At 39.9% G+C, this 17,737-nt stretch overlaps 1 protein-coding gene across 4 annotated transcripts in view; it reads left to right on the forward strand.

The window, feature by feature from the left end:
- The first annotated feature begins 408 nt into the window (after nucleotides 1-408).
- The window catches only part of MPPED1 (metallophosphoesterase domain containing 1), a 75,745-nt gene continuing 58,416 nt past the window's right edge, over nucleotides 409-17,737 (forward strand). Inside the window, exons 1-2 of one of the 4 annotated variants that reach the window (XM_034783568.1) lie at nucleotides 409-491; nucleotides 14,706-14,970. In XM_034783568.1, the coding sequence (XP_034639459.1) occupies nucleotides 14,819-14,970 (152 nt within the window). In that variant the 5' untranslated portion in view covers nucleotides 409-491; nucleotides 14,706-14,818. Of the gene's footprint in view, nucleotides 492-637; nucleotides 1,067-9,576; nucleotides 9,644-14,705; nucleotides 14,971-17,737 lie in introns of those variants that run through there. The other 3 variants (XM_034783563.1, XM_034783587.1, XM_034783578.1) reach the window with 3 other exon arrangements.

The following is a 17,737-nucleotide window of genomic DNA, read 5'->3' on the forward strand; positions in this document are numbered from 1 at the left end:
TTCTGGCACCCCTAAACCAGTAGTGCCACAGAGCTGGGGCACCCTCTTCCCTCAGCCAGGCAGAGCTGGGGGTGGTGGTGGTTCCCCAGCTCCTGTGATCACCAAAAGCAGCCCAAGGGTGGGGGCCCCTAATGCAGGGCACTCCCACCACCACCAGACAGCGCGAGGGGCGCCCTGAGAGCCCCAAACCATCTCATCCCCGGGGGACCGCCCAACACCAGGTGGGAAGGGAGGGGGCTCTGACTCTCTCTCCGTCCAGAGCGCAGGGGCCGAGCAGTGGCCACCCCCCAGTCACACCGGCCCTGCAGCGGGGAGAGGCGGGCAGGCGCGGGGGGCAGCCAGCAGCCGGGGAGGCGGCGCGGGAAGGGAGGGGGGAATCCCCGGCCCCCCAAAGGAGGCGGGGGAGGGGAGCCTGGGCTGCCGGAAAAGAAGGTGGCTTGCAAAATAATAATAAAAAATGCTGCGTCTTCTCAGCAGCCCTGGCGGGGAGGGTAAGTCTCCGGGGGCTCCCCCTCCAGGGACGGGGGCGGATCCTTGCAGCCCCCTCTACGCGGGCGGCGGCGGGGGGGTGTCTCTCGGCTGGGGCGGAGGGGGGGGTGGTTCGCCGCAGCGCTCTTTCCCCTGGTGCAAGGCGGGTGGCCAGGGGCAGCCAGGCGCCAAGGCTTCATCTCCCTTCGGGGGTGGGGAGCCGGGCCAGGGTGTGTGGGGGGGTCTCGGTGCGCCGCCGCGCGAGCGTCTGGAACCCCCCCCCCCCCGCAAACCCCTCCCCACCCCCAAGCGCGTCAGGGGCTGGCTTCTCCCAACCAGGCTGCCCCGTGGGCTGCTCCGGGCTCCCTTCAAACAAACAAACAAACAAACAATTGCCCCAGAGCTAGAGCCGGAGGAGGCAGCACGGCAGCCGGCCAGGGGGGAAAGGGCTGCTCGGCGCTTCCCGGCCCGGGAGAGGAGGAGGAAGAAGAGGAGGGAAAGCAGCTGCAATCCTCTCGGCTCGGCTCCCCTTCCCCTGCCTCAGCGCGGCTCTGCTGATGCTTGGCTCTGCTGGGCTGGTGGAAGGGGCTGGCTGAAGGTAAGGACTGGCACTCTGCGTGCTGAGAAGGGCTCGCTCGCTCTCTTGTAGCCAGAGGGGTTGAGAGGAGCCCTTCCCACCTGTGCTCCAGTCTCCTAATGTCACCTTGGAAGTTACTTTGTTTGCAGAGTTCCCGTGGAGGCTCCTCAGGGCAGCCTGGGCATTGCACCACCTCTCCTCTGGAGCCAGAGACACTGGGGTGGGGCTGGACCTCGCTGTGCGGGGGGGGGGGGGGGGGGGGGGGGCTTTTAGTGTCATTTTCTTCACCCCATCTTCAAATATCAAGAGCCTCCCGTTGCAGAAATCCCCAGATTTCATACCACTGCCACTTTGTTTGTGCCCTCACCCTTGAGTGGCAAAACGAAGGGGTGGTGGAGGTTGAATTGCTTCCTTTGTGGTGGGAGAGGCTTAGTGACCTTCCAAAGTTTTGTTCCAGCAGGAAACTGTTCTATAAGTTTTTAGGAAATTAGGCTGTTTCTGGTATCATCTATTAGACTGTTAGACTGTTGTGGTTTGGTATACAATCTTATACGTTATATTCTTTTATGGGGGGGGAGACAGAAAAAATGGACATTTGGAGATTTGGATGTTTAGCTACTTTTAACTTGTGGCTTTATTAATAATTGTATTTTATCTGTTGCAGTTGTAAATAACCTTTATTTACTGAATATAGTATAGTCACTATAAGACATGGTGTATGTGTACATTATATATAAAATTAAATCAGGAAAATAAAACATTGATTTAAATAAATCGGACTAACTCCTAAGGTTTAAAACATTCCATCACTGCTTGACAAGAAGATCAATAGTTGAAGATGCACTCGCTATACACAATCCTGTCTTCACTATGCCATAGTTAAAAAGGGTCTGCTAATGATTATACTATTAATATTCTTTTCCAACCTCAGTAAAAGTTAAATAAATGTAACAAGTGATTAATTTATAATATGGTCTAAAATTGTTTTTGGTATTCTGGATAAATCAATAACTAATCAAGATTATTAAACTATGAAAGTGGCTACTGCTGACACATACTAACAATATTTCCAAAGGATTTTACTATGTATTTTAAATACAAGTTTGTATTCTAAATTTATGTACCCAAAATAGGCTTTTGACCCCTATGAGAAGACTATATCTTTTGAGACAAGTATTTAAGGGGCCGTTATATCCTGCAGTGGAGTACTAGCATGTAATAAGACCCATGAATAATAAACTGTGTTTCATGGTGCCAGACACACTGGCAGTGTGTTGCATGCATAATACTTTTTGAATTGTTATTTTACATATGGCTTTTCTTGGCATTCTTATATTTAGGAGATACACTATATATTATAAATGCATTAATTGATGGACACACATTACTTATGCTGTAATTCAGCCATGGATTTATTTGGTATGATCTGGCTTTGCTGTTGTGATTTATCTCAGAGGGAAGAAAATCTTGATTGAGCACCCTTATAGTTTTTATCTTTCTGTGAATGTACATTATACACACATACACCATTCCCTCGTTAGGTTTTATTAGAAGTAGAATAAACATTTTAAAAAATGCCTGTATGAGTTCACACATAGAAAAACGCTCATTTCCAAGATATACAAATGTGCTTGATAGATTAGAGCAAATCTATAATACATGTTTTAGAACCTTCCATTAAGCTGGGATTTTAAAAATATTTGAAATGGTGTTAGCTTGTAAACATATGAAAATGCAAATACGTGTATAAAGTTGACACTCTAGTCTTATTTACGCAGGTTGTGCTTTTTATTTAACTCTGCATGTTCAGTGTGGGAGCTATTGGTATCAGTACAAAGGGGGCTAGAGATCTGAAAGCACACCACCTTTTTTGACGCTTCAGCCTCTTGAGAGAAATAGTTCCCTTAACAGTGTGGTTTTGTAAGAATATCTGTTGTGATTCACTGAGGAGGTTCTCTCAAATGTCACAAAATAATTGTCTGCTCCTACTCCTGTGGAAATCATTGGGAACAGAATTGGGATCTGGATTCCAAATCGGACTTACCTGTGTAGTTCCACTGGATTTGGCCCTCGTATTTCAGTAGAAGATACGGAGTCATGTGAAGAAGTCAGTATGAGCACAGTTCTGCAACACTGAAGTCAATAGGAATTTAGCCATTGAATTATACGGGAAAAGGATTAAACCCTATGATACCAGATTACTATTTAATCCGTTTATCAAAACAGTTTTTGTTTTCAGACAGATGAATCAATAATAAATAGTAAAACAAAGAAAAACTATATTCCATTTATCAAAACAGGTCCTGTTTCCAAACAAACAAAACAATAATTAGTGAACAAAGAAAAATAGTGTATAGTGAGAATTTTAATACTCAGAACATTAATAACAATTTTCATCCAAGTTATTAGCAATAATAATAAAAAAGAAATCCATAAAGTCCATTTTCCAGACCTCGCTTTGACAGAAGCTAAGGGTGAAGGGCCAAATTCAGAGGCAATATGTAAGGTAGCGTAAGTGAGACTCCCTTACATGTATTGTATTGACATAAAGGAGTCTGAACTGGATGAGACAGAACGTGATTATTTTAAAGTAGGATGAGGGCTACTTCCATGTTCTGGACCTTACACTGTTAGACTCTGAATGGAGTGCACACATTAATAGAGTTGGGTGTAAGGGTGTCTGACTGAGTACAAGGTGATCTTGCACCACCCCACGCATTATCTCTGAATTTGATATGGAGTTCTTATGTTAACCCTCAATATTCTGGATTATGTCTATCAGAAATGTTAAGCATTTTTTTGCTCATGTAGGAGAAGGAGTTCTCAAAGTTCATTTTCTCCTCTTTATTCCCCCGTCAAAAGCCCATGCTTTGGATCTAACGTTCTTCCAGGTAAAATAATTGTGAATTTACTGCTTGTGAAAGGCGATAAGAGTGGAAATGGAGTCCTGCAGCTGTTTCTGTGTAGAACAGATACAGTGTGGACAGTAGCAGAACTGTTCTGCTAATTAATATCCAACTGATGCTGCGGGGACCACTTTAGAGGGTTAAAGGAGTTTACTCTTTATGTCTATTCACTCCTTGCCCTCCTTGTTGAAATTGCCAACAAACGTGCCAGATGTGATATGTTACCAGGAGTTATGTTAGTACTACCAACTAACCCTCGCTATGTCACTTCCAGTCACAGCTAATCTGGAGTGGATTCATTATACTGACTACATGTAAAATGCTTAATTTCCCCATTCAGTTACTGAATTAAATGGCTTCACTGGGAACAGGATTGGGCTCTTAATGTTCTTTCAACATACTCTATTGTATTTAGTTACATAGGTACTTATTAGAATCAATATGGCACGGATGGGTCAGGATTTCCATTAAAAATGCCTATTTTCAGGGGTATGGGTCTGTATAGTTCAACTGTAAATATTTGCTCTGATTGAAGCTTGTCTTGTATTTTTTTAGCTTATGAATTAATTGTTATTAATAACAAGGATACTATCAATGGCATAAATATATTTTTAAAAGCTCCTTTTTCTTCAGAATTTTTTCTTCCTGCCCTCCTACCCCAGTTCCTTCTCTACAGACCTAGTCCAACTCCTCTTAAGGTCAATGAAAGTCTTACTATTCAGCTAGAGACTGAATCCAGCAGAGCAGCAGCAGAAGCAGGGGTCAACGGACACTGATATTTTCTACAGTTTTGACAGGATTTTCTCTGCTCTGTGATGATTGGCTGTTTGGTCCAACCTCCTCCAGTTGCTTCACCTCAGTGTTACTCCATGCCTTCCCATCTTACCTTCCATCCCTTCCTTCTTCTCACCTGCTCTGTCCCTATAACCCCTCTCCCTTCCCATGTTGTCTGTGTAACAGCTAATCCCTTCCAAACCACTCACCTTTCCCCCCACCCAAGTAAAGGAACTAATGTGGCATTGCCGACTAAGCTTTTTGGGGAAGGGACTGTTTACTGCTCTATGTTTGTACAGTGCCTAGCACAATGAGGCCCTGATCTGGGTTGGTTCCTAGGTAGTGCTGTAATAAACATAGTAAATAATAATAATACCAGTGAGTTCAGTGGATGCCCAAACACACAAGTTCTACTTACTGGTTCTACAGCCATAAACTAACAAATTCTTTTCTCTGACTTATATATAGCACCTGATCTTGAGAGGCCTTTCTTACATGAGTAGCCCCATTAACTTCAGTGGGACTTGTCATTCCTCACTTGAGGAAGGGGTTGTGGGATTGGATCCCTACTCAACCATGTTGGTACATAAGGAATATACAAAACAGCCACCTAAATTTCAGCTTCATTTTATAACACTTGTGTATTAGGATTAGAAATCAGTGCCCCAGTTCAGCTTCCTGAGAGGCATGCACTGAGGGTTTCCTCCTTGCACAGCTCTCCCCTCTCTGACATGGAAGGCAAGAGGGCTCAGCTGCCTCTGCATCCTCCCCTCTCCCGTGGCCCTTATGGAGGGCACCATGTGAATCTGGAGTTTGTTCAGAGGGGAGGGAGCCCAGAAGCTGATACACATTTTGTCCAGCCCAAGTAGGCTACCTGGAGAAGATAACATGGTCTGAGCCCGTAATATATTTTCCCGGATACAAGTCCTGTAGTGCAGCTCCCATGTAAATGCAGGGTCTTTGTACAGATGGCTGTGGCTTCCAGCAGATCCCTGGAGATCTGACAGGTTTGGGGCTGATCCTGTGACTTTTTCTACAGGCATATCCTGCTACCCCAGCCTTTTCACTCCTAATAGGGATGATATGAGAGGATCTCTGTGGAGATTTCCTCCTTCCAAAGATTTTACCACTGGAGGGGATGACCTGGCTCAATGGTTGAAAGGGCAGTGTGCTTTATCTTCAATACAGTCTTATCTTTTACCTATCAGTACAGAGAAATGTTATGTTTTAAAAAAGCATTGTTGATTCATTTTAGATCATTTAAAAAAAAATACTGCCAGCACCTTAGGTTATTAACCTGTGCATTTTAAAATTATACTTTACTTTTCCCCATTTTAAACTTTGTTCTTACTTTTTTGCATTTCACTCACTTTGAGCAACAGAAATAGACTGGTAAGTTTTACTTTCTAATTTTCTTGCACTAACATAATGCTGCAGTGTCTGGGTTGTCAACACCGAATTTGAATGCTTAAATTCAAACAAATTTAACTGAAGATTTAAAAATTATAGCATTTCTATTAATATTAGGCTTTGTAACACTCCCACCTTAATTTTAGTGTGAGGGAGATAGGCGAAACTACCAGATAATGTCTCTTCAATGGCTAATGGGTGCCATATTCTACCCTGAGATATGTGTGCACAACTTAGTGGGACAAGTTCTGCTTTCTTTACTCTTGTAAATAGTCCCACTGACGTCAGTTGTGTTACTTGTGTGAATAAGGCAAACAGGGTTTGGCCCATTGGGAATTGCCTATATGTATGTTCAGAGGCCAGGATTTGGCCAATTGTCCGCAGAACATAACCCACATGATGCAGTGGCTGGATGAAAACTATCGAAGGATGGCTGAGAACAGAATTTTTCAATTGTGAGGTTAAACCAGACACTCCAAGTACTAGTTTGTTGCATGTATGTTTTAATACTTACTTGTAAATTTCTCAAATATAAAATATTTTGTTTTTTAAACATACCTTAGTTGCTGGATAAAATGACAAACCCAAATTTCAGAGTGAAGTGTAGAATTAAATAATTACAGCACTAACTTGCTTTCATGGCTTTTATACATTTACAGTTATTTTTTCCTTAAACTGAGTATTGACTTGGTTTATCATTTTTCTTTAATGCGTATCCTTAACTTCCAGTAATAATATGAAGTTTGATGAACATTAGGAGAGGAAAAGGAGATTCTTAAGAGTAATGGAAGAGCTTTGCAGCTTTTATGTATGTATATAAAATTTTCTTGACTAGACTTACTTACGTAGATTAGCTACCTCTAATTTATTTTAGGATTAATATAAATAACCTTAAACCAAAACTGTTTATTTTTCTGAAAGAGGACTTGGTTTATACGGTAAGAAAATGTGGCCACTTTAATACTTTACTCAAGTATGATATGTTGGATACATATAGTCAAGATCTAATGTAGGATTATAATAATTTATTTAGTCTCAATAAATATCTTCTCTTTGCTCAGTACATTGGTATATGCAAACACTGTAATATTCTTATCTCCAAGATATACTGGGTGCGCATGATGTATTGTAAAATAGAGCCTCTTCAGGGTCTGAAGTGAAAATAGAAGTATTATTGTGCTGCATTTGTATTTTAGAATGAAAAGAATAAGTGAGCAAGTATCCCAGGACATGATCCAGTAAGTTGTACTGTTAATAATTTAAAAATGAAACAATTTTTTATAAAATGAAGAACAAGCACTACTATTTTGCGGGTGTTGGAATAAGAAAATTAGAAAGTGCCATCATGTAGTCATAATTCAAAATGATACATACTAAAAGGTTTTTGAACGGTAAACGTATTAAATCAGTATAGCTATTAGATTACTTAGGTGAAGTATTTTAATATTCAGTGTATTCTCACTGCATTCATCTTCTTTCCTTGTGTGCCTGTCTGTCCACAGGACTGTCCAGAATTGTGGCATACCATAAGTAAAACATTTCCATTGATGAAATTCAGCAGAAGTGGGCAAGGAGGCATAGTTTAAAAAGGAGACAGACTTTAATGTATCTTATTTCCTCCTTTTATATCTATTTACAATATCCATATAATCTTTTTTTGTGACAGTTTCACCCAACAACTGCTTCAGTGCTCTTTAAAACTAAAATAATAACAATAACATGTTCAGTAACTTACTTGTACGTGTGATCAGTGGAGGAAAACTAATTTGAAGAAAATTAATTTCAGTAAAGGATTTTTCTATGCAGTATATGACAGGTAGTTATAAGGAGCAAGACAATATTGGGGTTTTTTTGTTTGTTTTAAGTAAGGGGACAAGAATTTGAATTTTTAAAAAACAGTTGATATAGTTTCAGTTAAAGTGAAATAAAGAGGTCTCACTGAGTCACCAAAGCACATTATTCCACATTACAAATCAGACATTACTCAAAGCAGTTCAGATCTGTGGAAACAAATGATGGGCTTGATGAGATGGTAAGTCCTGTTAGATCATGAGGATGACATCATGCCAACAAATTGATCAAAATCCTCCAGTGAGAAGTGACGTTTAAAAAGAAGGATGCTAGAGATCTATTTCAGTTAGACATCCTCCTGAAGCAAAGGACTTTGAGTCTAAGGCCTGGCCTACAATTAAAATTTAGGTTGACATAGCTGTGTTGCTCAGGGGAGTAAAAGAATCCACACCTCTGAGTGATGTAGCTATGTCAACCTAGCCCCCAGTATAGATAGAGTTAGGTCAGTGGAAGAAAGCTTCTGTCGACCTAGCTACCATAGCTTGGGGAGAGGGTGTATCTGCACCCCTTCTGTTGGTGTACACCGCATCTGCACCACAGGGTTAAGCCAGTATAGCTACAGTTATATCCTAAGGTATATGCTCTGATTGAGAATTGAGGACTGTGAAACCTGTGATGAGAGCAATTTCTAAATTTTTACACTATAAAACTTTTGTGCCATCTCATGACTGCTCAGTGGCATTCCCAGTGGAGAGGTATCCATGTTACAAAAAATCACCATAATTAGCACCCTTCTTAGCAGTTACAGCAACGAGGTCATAGAATGAATGGGAATGGTGTCCGAACTACCCTTCTTACCCTCAAGAACAGGCCTCTCAAAGGCAGGCTTGAGAAACAAAGGTGGTTCAGGGAAGCTTGCAGAGGACTTCAGTCTGCTGTCACCCTGGCACCTTTCAGCAGCACTAAGCTGACATCTTAAAAAGTTAATGGTGCCATTTAATGTAGTGCTTCTGTACCTAAAACGGGGTTAGGTTTCTAAATAGAACTTTTAGATCACTAATTCATAACATAGAAGTCTTTGGGGAGCTTGCAGGGGGGAGGAAAACACCTTAAATGACACTACAGATTATAACTTAAATATCCCCAAGGAATCTATTCTCCTTTCAGCATGCTTTCTTAACTGTCATTGACACTAATGGCAGGTACATAACGCATTTACATTGGGAAGAGTAGACTTTTAAGTGCATATTTTAGTGCTACACATTATAGTCATAGTTCAGAAAATGTACATTTTAAAAAGTTCCCTAAATATGCATTTATACAACAAACTACTGGCTCACAGGGAGCACTTGAGGCCTAATGGTTCCAGAAGTACATTTGTACATGATCAGCCTCAATAGCTACCAGCGTCTAATTGCCATTTAATCGTGCTACCTTTGTTTTAAAGTCCATAAATAGGTTGAGAACATTTGAGCTCTCATTTTAAGGTAAATTCAAACCAACCAGAAGAGACTGTTCAGTAGTTGTGATTTGCCAGCATTTTTGTCATTATTTGCCTTAGCAAACAAACAAACAAACAAAAAAATAACATATTCCTTTGAAACAGTTTTTAATTGCAAACTTTCTTCTAGAAGAAATCTATCCAGTTCCTGGTGGCAGAACTGAGAGCAGCAAAATGATCCTATTTACCAGTTTTTGTCAGGATTATGTAAACATTGTAAGTTAGAGAGAAAACTGATTAGAGTATCCAGTCCATTTCCCACATTACATTAAATAATTGTTTCTTTACTGATAGCACTAGATTCCTTTAATGCTGGCCTACCTCCATCAACCCATCCCTTGTTTAAAACAAAAACATACTAGAGTATTTTGTAATAATGGATCCAAATGCTATATCTTACAGTAGTGTTACTGTGATAGTTGGTACCCTTACTGTAGAACACTCTGTGGCACTGGATTTTTAAAAAAATAAGGTTTTTGCCTCCGCATCTAAAGTAACTTGCTTCTATTCCTGAGACAGAAACTCAATGAGAGCAGTTTTGCCTGCAGTGCAGAGGAAGATTTGAACTCTCCACCAAGCACTATTGAGTTTATTTATTCCATCAAAGATGTATTTGCACCATAAGTAGCCACACTGTATGACTGTACTAGCTATCACAAACTCTCAGGTACTTCTTTAAGGGAATTATTGTTTTTCTAAGCACCTCTTTCCCTGAAAAATGTGGGCTTCACTATTTTAAAGCTGCCTGGAAATGCCTTAATCGCCTCTCAGTTTGCTACTGCACTTTCTTTCTCAATTGCATCTCCAGTTCCCAGTTCTTCAGACTCTCCATGAACAAACTCTAGCCTACCTCACATATCTTCTCTCTGTCTACACTGTTTCCACTCATCTACCACCGGCCTTGTCTCTCTTGCTCTTCACATTATCTCACTACTGTCGGTGCAAGAGCTGCAACTGTTTCTCTGCAGCTCTTATGATCTGGAATAGCCATCATATGTTTCTCTGCCTCATTGACTTTTCATCTATTTGCAAAGCTCATCTCACAATACATCTCTTCGTCACACTTTTACTTCTTAATTTCTATCCTCTGCTTATATTATTTTATTTTAACAACCTAAGTATTATTTAAGATGACAACTACTGTACTTGAGCCATGGTGGATTTGGATCCAGGCTCTTGTCCAGTAGCTGGGAAGGTTATGAGAAAGCCTTAAAATAGATGTTTGCCGTGGGACTGACAAAAAATAGGTGTTAGTGGAGACTGTAGCACAGAGAATGGAGTAAGTTAGTTGAGGAACAATGTACAGGGAAAGATAGGAATTGGAGGAAGAACAAAAGGCAGAACCAGAATCACAGTGGGGATGGGGGAAGGGAGATTAAAGTGAAATGTTGGTTTGCAATGGAAAAAGTGAAGGAGAAAGAGGTTAAATTAAACAAAGGCAAGATAACTCACGCAAAAGATGGACTGGAATTATTTTGTTTGGTACCTATACAAGAGAACATTGGGGTGACATTAAGAAAGGAAAATTTTAGGGCTGAAAAAAAAATCAGGAAAACTCCATACAATGAGTTCTTTAAGGCCCCAGTTCAGCAGGGGGATTTAAGCATGTGCCTAATTTCAAGTAGATGAGTAGCCCCATTGCAGAATAATCTCCCAGTGGAAGTGGTGGAATTCCTATTGAAGGTAGTGGGAAGACATCCATCTAGTACAGTGGTTTTGGATCAGACTTTTGGGGACATTTAAAAGTAAACTGGATAAAGTCCTAGAAAAATAACTATACAGAGAACATTCCTACACTGGTAAGAAGATGGATAGATCATTTAATAGAATCATAAATGTTGGAGATTGAAAAAGAACTAACATCCGAGATTGTGATTTTTATTTTAATATTCATATTAATGAAACCTTTTTTACATTTCTCTGAATCTCCCTGGCAGCCATCCCATAGCTCCATAAGTCTGGGGGAAGAGAGTGGTTAGCATGTTGTTGCTGTGGGGATTTGATTCTTAGTGCTGTATGTTGGTAGTGTTGGCCATGTGATTTTAAAACTTACATGGTACAGCTGCAGGTAATTATTTTCCAACTGCATGTCACACCCTGTTTTGGGTTATGGGGGAAAATTCAAATTATTTTTAAAAAATCTTAAGGAATGTTGTAAAGGAAAATAAAGGGGAGTGACTAGTGTCAGTTTGGATAGCAGTCAGGCTAGAGGGAGACAGCTTGTTCTATCAGTCACCAAGAATGTTAGCCAGCCAGCCAGCCAGCCACTTATTCAGCAAGGCATCAAGAGAGTGAAAGGTAAGGATCAAAGACATTTGTGTATGTTGCTGACAGTAGCTTCATCTGTTGAATTAATATCGTTAGTTATGTACTGTGGTTATATTATTCTGATTTCTGTTTAGGACTAGTTGTTCATGTGATTGCTAGCTATTTTATTTTTAGGGTAAGATCCAGCTTTTTGGTTCCCTTTCCTATCCTGGACAATTTGTGTGTGTCTCCAGGGTGGACATTGTATGGCTGTCACTTGGTAGAGGGCTCAGTAGTGCAATGATAACACAATTTTTTCTTCTCAAGTGAGACATGCTGGCTTCTAATTTTCTGCCTGTTTACAAGGTGACCATCATGCTGAGTGTCTCTGGCTAGCATCCATGCAGGCTGGCTTAGTGCTGTGATTCATAGGCTTTCCCATGTGTGAGGACACTGGATCCTCACTTATGAAAACCCTTCTACAGTAAGTGCCATCAGAGCAGTATATTTGGTACACTTTTCTCAGTGTTTGGGAACAAAGTGTAATGAATTCTACTAAAAGCAGCTAATGTTAGTGGAGTCAGCAAGTGCTATTGTCCACCTTGTCCAGTGAGGAGGAAGTAGTTAGAGCATCTAACTCAGAATGAGGATTCCTGGTTTCTAGGACTGGTTCTGCCAATGATTCTCTATGTGATCTTAGGTACATCATTCAGGCCAGGACTTTCAAAACTAGGAGCCTAAATTAAGCCTATTTAGCCATATTTTCAAAAGTTCTGAGCACCCAGCAGCTCTCACTGAGGTCAGTGGAGCTTTTGAATGCTCAGAAATTTTCAGGATCAGGCAGGTGCTTAAATATAGATTTAAGAGCCCAACTTTAGGCTCCGAATTTTGAAAATATTTGTCTCAGCCTCACTGTAACCTTGGGTTAGCCATTTGTAAAATAGGGAAAATGTTTACACACTTCACCAGGGTGTTGTTGAAACTTAATGCTTTATAAAGTATTGCAAGACCCTTTTGTAGACACTTTAGAATTGCAAATTACTAACTGTGCTGAATTTAATTCTAAAAATCACCATTTATATTAGTTTACTTCAAACAGATGTGTGTTTATTCAGAGCAGCTGGTCCAATATAAAATCTCTGACTTTGACATACATGGTCCGTATGAACATCTTTGAAAATGCACCATTTTGCACACAATGCTTCTAGGGCAAGACCTCATATCTGCCATTTTAATCTTTTAGGGCTTGTCTATACTACTGGGACTATACTGGCATAGCTGTGCTGCCATAACCACATAGTGTAGACACAGCCTACAGTGACAGGAGCATTCATCCATTGATCTCGTTGCATCTACACTAGGAGTTCGGTCAGCATAGCTATGGCGCTCAGGCATGTGGATTTTTCCTTTTCTTGGGCAATGTAGCTATGTCAACCTAAATTTTAAGTGTAGATCAGGCCTTATTTCTTAAGGGCAAAGATTTGTACTCTATTATTTTTACAAGGCTCATTTCTCTCTTCCCTCCTGCTGCTTTCAAACACTTCCATTCTGCAGCCTGCTCCATAGCAGGCACACAGCATCAGAGAGTGTTTAAAATCCAAAATTTCCTTGGCTGCTTTTCTACTATTTCCTTACCACGCATTTCTAGTGGAGTCAAGAAGAAATATGCTCTTTTCTTAAATTCTCAGGCTATGTCCCTGTAGGTTGGTAATGACAGCAAGTTGTCATTATTTTACAGCCATGTAATGAAATGAACTAGAGGTTTCATCCCAGTTTCACAGAAAACAAACTTCCAACTTACAAAAACTAATACCAGATTTGGCACCCAGTCTTAATAGCTAGGCAAAGGACTGAGTGATTACAGACCATGAACTGCATTCCCATCATGTTTGGAGGTGGTCCCATCAGAGTGGAACTGAGATACATTGACCATGTCTGTGAGATACTTCCAGTACCACTGCCCAGAGACTGTATATATTCAGTGAGTAACTATCTTCTAATGTGAATATTTGTAAAATTAGTTCTTTTGAAGCAAAGCATTTTTTCAATAAGTAAACAAAAACTAAATCTCATAAAAGAGCCTTACTTTTATTGCCAATAATGAAATAGTTTATTAAAACTGGGAGGTGGGGGGGGAGGGGAACGGACAAAAATCTAATCTAATTTACTTTCTGCTATTTTCAGTGGTTACTTTTAGCATTTCAGTCAGTCAGTTTCACTTCCCAAACAATCACTGCTGTTGTTTTAGGGTTGGATACAATGTGAGGAGTATCCAAAATGGTTTCAATTGATTTTCTTTTTAAAACTTAATGAAAACATTTTTATTGGTATAAGGCTGTGAAACCCCCCATTTTCCAATGAATTCTCTATTTTGGGCCTAAACTACCTCACAGTAGGATATGAGGTGTGATAGGTGGAGCAGTAGCACTTTGAGCTTTCATATCTGCACTAGGAGGCTCTTTAGAAATTATTACAAAGCCAGGCAGAATATAATAAAATTTGAATGGGAAACCCATTTTGATACCTGTTTCTTAGTCTCAAGGGAGCATCACTTGACAACACATACCTTTCATGAATGCCACAGCACTACTGAAAAAACAGGTCTTAAACTGGTGCTTTTTAATGAACTTAAAAATGTGTTTGCACTTTAGTCATTCAGAGACAGTCAATTGAACATTTTTGAAGGGCTATGATATAAATATTCAGTAATACAATGGCGGGGGGAGTAAATAATTGTGTTGACAAAACCTTAAAATTGACATACCGATACTGCATGGTGCTAGATTTGTGTTTAAAAGCCTTAACTATTTGAACAGGTTGCGCCATGTGTTCTTTTGCAAGTGTCCCTCCCCTCCAAATTCAGACTACAATATATTCATCAAATTACTGAGTTGGAAAGGTTTGTAATGAGTTCTTTGAGCTGTAAGTGTTCCCCCACACCCTTTAAATCTTCATCTGACATTAAATAGAGCAAACCCAAAACAGATTAACTGTCAAACAGTTATGCTCCATCTCTTCAATCTGCTTTTAGGTTTCAGAAGGGGAGCACGTTGATGAGGTAAGGAGACGACATGGTCTTCTTCTGTCGATGTAGAAAGATAGCACAGATGATTATCTGAAAAAGCTGTACTACACAGCGTAAGCATGGCTTTCGCCCAGTCGCACATTATGGCCGCTAGAAGGCATCAACACAGTAGACTCATAATTGAAGTGGATGAGTACAGCTCAAACCCCACACAGGCGTTCACGTTCTACAACATTAACCAGGGACGCTTTCAGCCCCCACATGTGCAAATGTAAGTATTATAGTTTTGTTATTGCTCTAACACAGCCTTCAGAATTGTTATTGCCTTGTCAATGTGGTATTTGATGGACCAGTCAGAAATAATTCAGAGAACAATGTTTTGCTGTCTTTCTAATAATAATTACTGATACAATTCAGTCCATTGGGGAAGCATAGATACTTTTTTAAAGGATAGAAGAGGAATGACTGTGCTAGCACAATTTGGTCTTTATAAAAAGAAAACAACAACAAGCAATGTAATTAATCTAAGAGGTTTCATATAAATAATATTTTCCACAGTTTTAGAAGCATTAATCAGCTTTGTGAACTCGTATTCTCAACTTGCATCACATGTAAATAGCTTTTGAAATACCAAGACTGTATTCAGAATAAACATTCTCCTGTTGTTTGGTTAGCTATACTACTGCTTTGTACTACAAAATAAAAACGACAGCAACAAATAAAATAGTGTGGGTACCCATCCAACAACCTACTTTAATACCAGCGTGTGAAAGATATAGAGTGCTTAAAGAGTAATTAAAATAATGTGTTTGTTTTTGACTTTTTATATATAATGATGACATCAGTAAAGTTAACTGCTCTACATGGTGATTTACTTTTAATGTCAAGTGTAGGATCATAATTACAAAATGAAACCTGCCATAAAGTTGAGAGCCAGAAGGAAGAGCAAAACTGTTAAGCCATTACAAGTAAATTAAGTATATAAATCCATTGCAAAATATTTTATAGGAAATCAAAATGTAACATATTTTATTCTATTCTTTAAAAAGAGATCAATCTTATATTTTGATCAGAGAACTGATTTTCATTAAAAAAAAAAACAACCTTTTTACTTTAGCAGGACTGAATAAATTGGCTTACTTTCATCCACTACATTTAATAAATTTCTAAACATAGGGAATGATTCATTTAAAAAAAAAAACGTGAGTGGATGGTATGTATCTTTTCAGTGATATTTTACATGCAAATTGTGGTACAAATTGTACACCATAGAAAGGAAACCTAAAGGCTAATGTGGACACATGCCTGCATGTGGGCGGAGTTTGAATGTGTAAACAAAACTCTCTGGAGCAGGTTTTCATTATAAATGCCAATTACAATAGGGTCCTGACCCCTAGTTGGGGCTTTTAAGTAGTGTCCCAATACAAATAATGAATAAAACAAATATAATATCTGCATCAGGGAACATCTTTTGTTTGCAGAGCTGGCAAATGGTAACAGAAAACAAACAAACAAAAAATTGATTCACAAATATTTTGGCAAATAGAAGTGCCAAGTTCAGATCTCTGAGATTTGTGGGGCATATTATTCATTATTTGTGAGTATTCAGACAGCCGCTGGGCATTCATGAATACGTTTGCCAATCCCAAAAGTTGCATGTATGGGTTTTCATCACAAAATTTGGGTTGGAAATTAGTTATTCATTATTAGCCATTTGCTACTCATTATCTCTTGTTTAATGTTGCAGTCACCCAGCCAGTGCATGAATACAATAGCATGTGACTTTGGTGATCCACCACACAACACAGTGAATACTCTAAAGGGAGCAGTTCACAAACAAGCCATTCTCTGAAAATTGTTCCCCAAAAGTGTTCAACACTCATGAATAATTAATGCATTTGAAAAACATTCATGCAAACCAGAAAATGGGCTAAGTTGTAACAAATAATATTCATAAGAGTAGTTTGACCAACTATTTGTCTAGACAGTAGAAATCTTGAAGAATTTTTGTGAATACCTATAGTATTGATATTGTTCTTGGCTTTTACAAATTTACAGAATGGTGAGAAATGTAATCTTGCATCCCCTTTATTCCCTGGCCCTATTGAAGTCAATAGTAGCTGCTCCATTGACTTAAGCAGGGCCAGGATTTCACCCTATTGGTGAATTATATGCTTGCAAAATCCCTAGTTTAGTGATGCAAATAATAATGAATAAACCTCATATAAACTTACTCACCCCCAAATGCTTTTCTCCTCAGTGCTTTTGGCTCTCCTCCAACGGCTTACAGCTAGTACATGTATCAGGGTACATCTACACTACAGGGGGGAGTCGATTTAAGATACGCAAATTCAGCTACGTGAATAGCGTAGCTGAATTCGACGTATCGCAGCCAACTTACCCCGTTGTGAGGACGGCGGCAAAATCGACTTCTGCGGCTTTCTGTCGGCGGCGCTTACTACCACCTCCGCTGGTGGAGTAAGAGCGCCGATTCGGGGATCGATTGTCGTGTCCCGATGGGACGCGATAAATCGATCCCCGAGAGGTTGATTTCTACCCGCCGATTCAGGCGGGTAGTATAGACCTAGCCTCAGAAGGGTAGCCGTGTTAGTCTGAATCTGTAAAAAGCAACAGAGGGTCCTGTGACACCTTTAAGACTAACAGAAGTATTGGGAGCATAAGCTTTCGTGGGTAAGAATCTCACTTCTTCAGATGCAAGTAATGGAAATTTCCAGAGGCAGGTATAAATCAGTATGGAGATAACGAGGTTAGTTCAATCACGGAGGGTGAGGTGCTCTGCTAACAGTTGAGGTGTGAACACCAAGGGAGGAGAAACTGCTTCTGTAGTTGGATAGCCATTCAAAGTCTTTGTTTAATCCTGATTTGATGGTGTCAAATTTGCAAATGAACTGGAGCTCAGCAGTTTCTCTTTGGAGTCTGGTCCTGAAGTTTTTTTGCTGCAAGATGGCTACCTTTACATCTGCTATTGTGTGGCCAGGGAGGTTGAAGTGTTCTCCTACAGGTTTTTGTATATTGCC

Source organism: Trachemys scripta, chromosome 1, assembly GCF_013100865.1.
Source record: "Trachemys scripta elegans isolate TJP31775 chromosome 1, CAS_Tse_1.0, whole genome shotgun sequence".
In the NCBI taxonomy this organism is placed as follows: Eukaryota; Metazoa; Chordata; order Testudines; family Emydidae; genus Trachemys; species Trachemys scripta.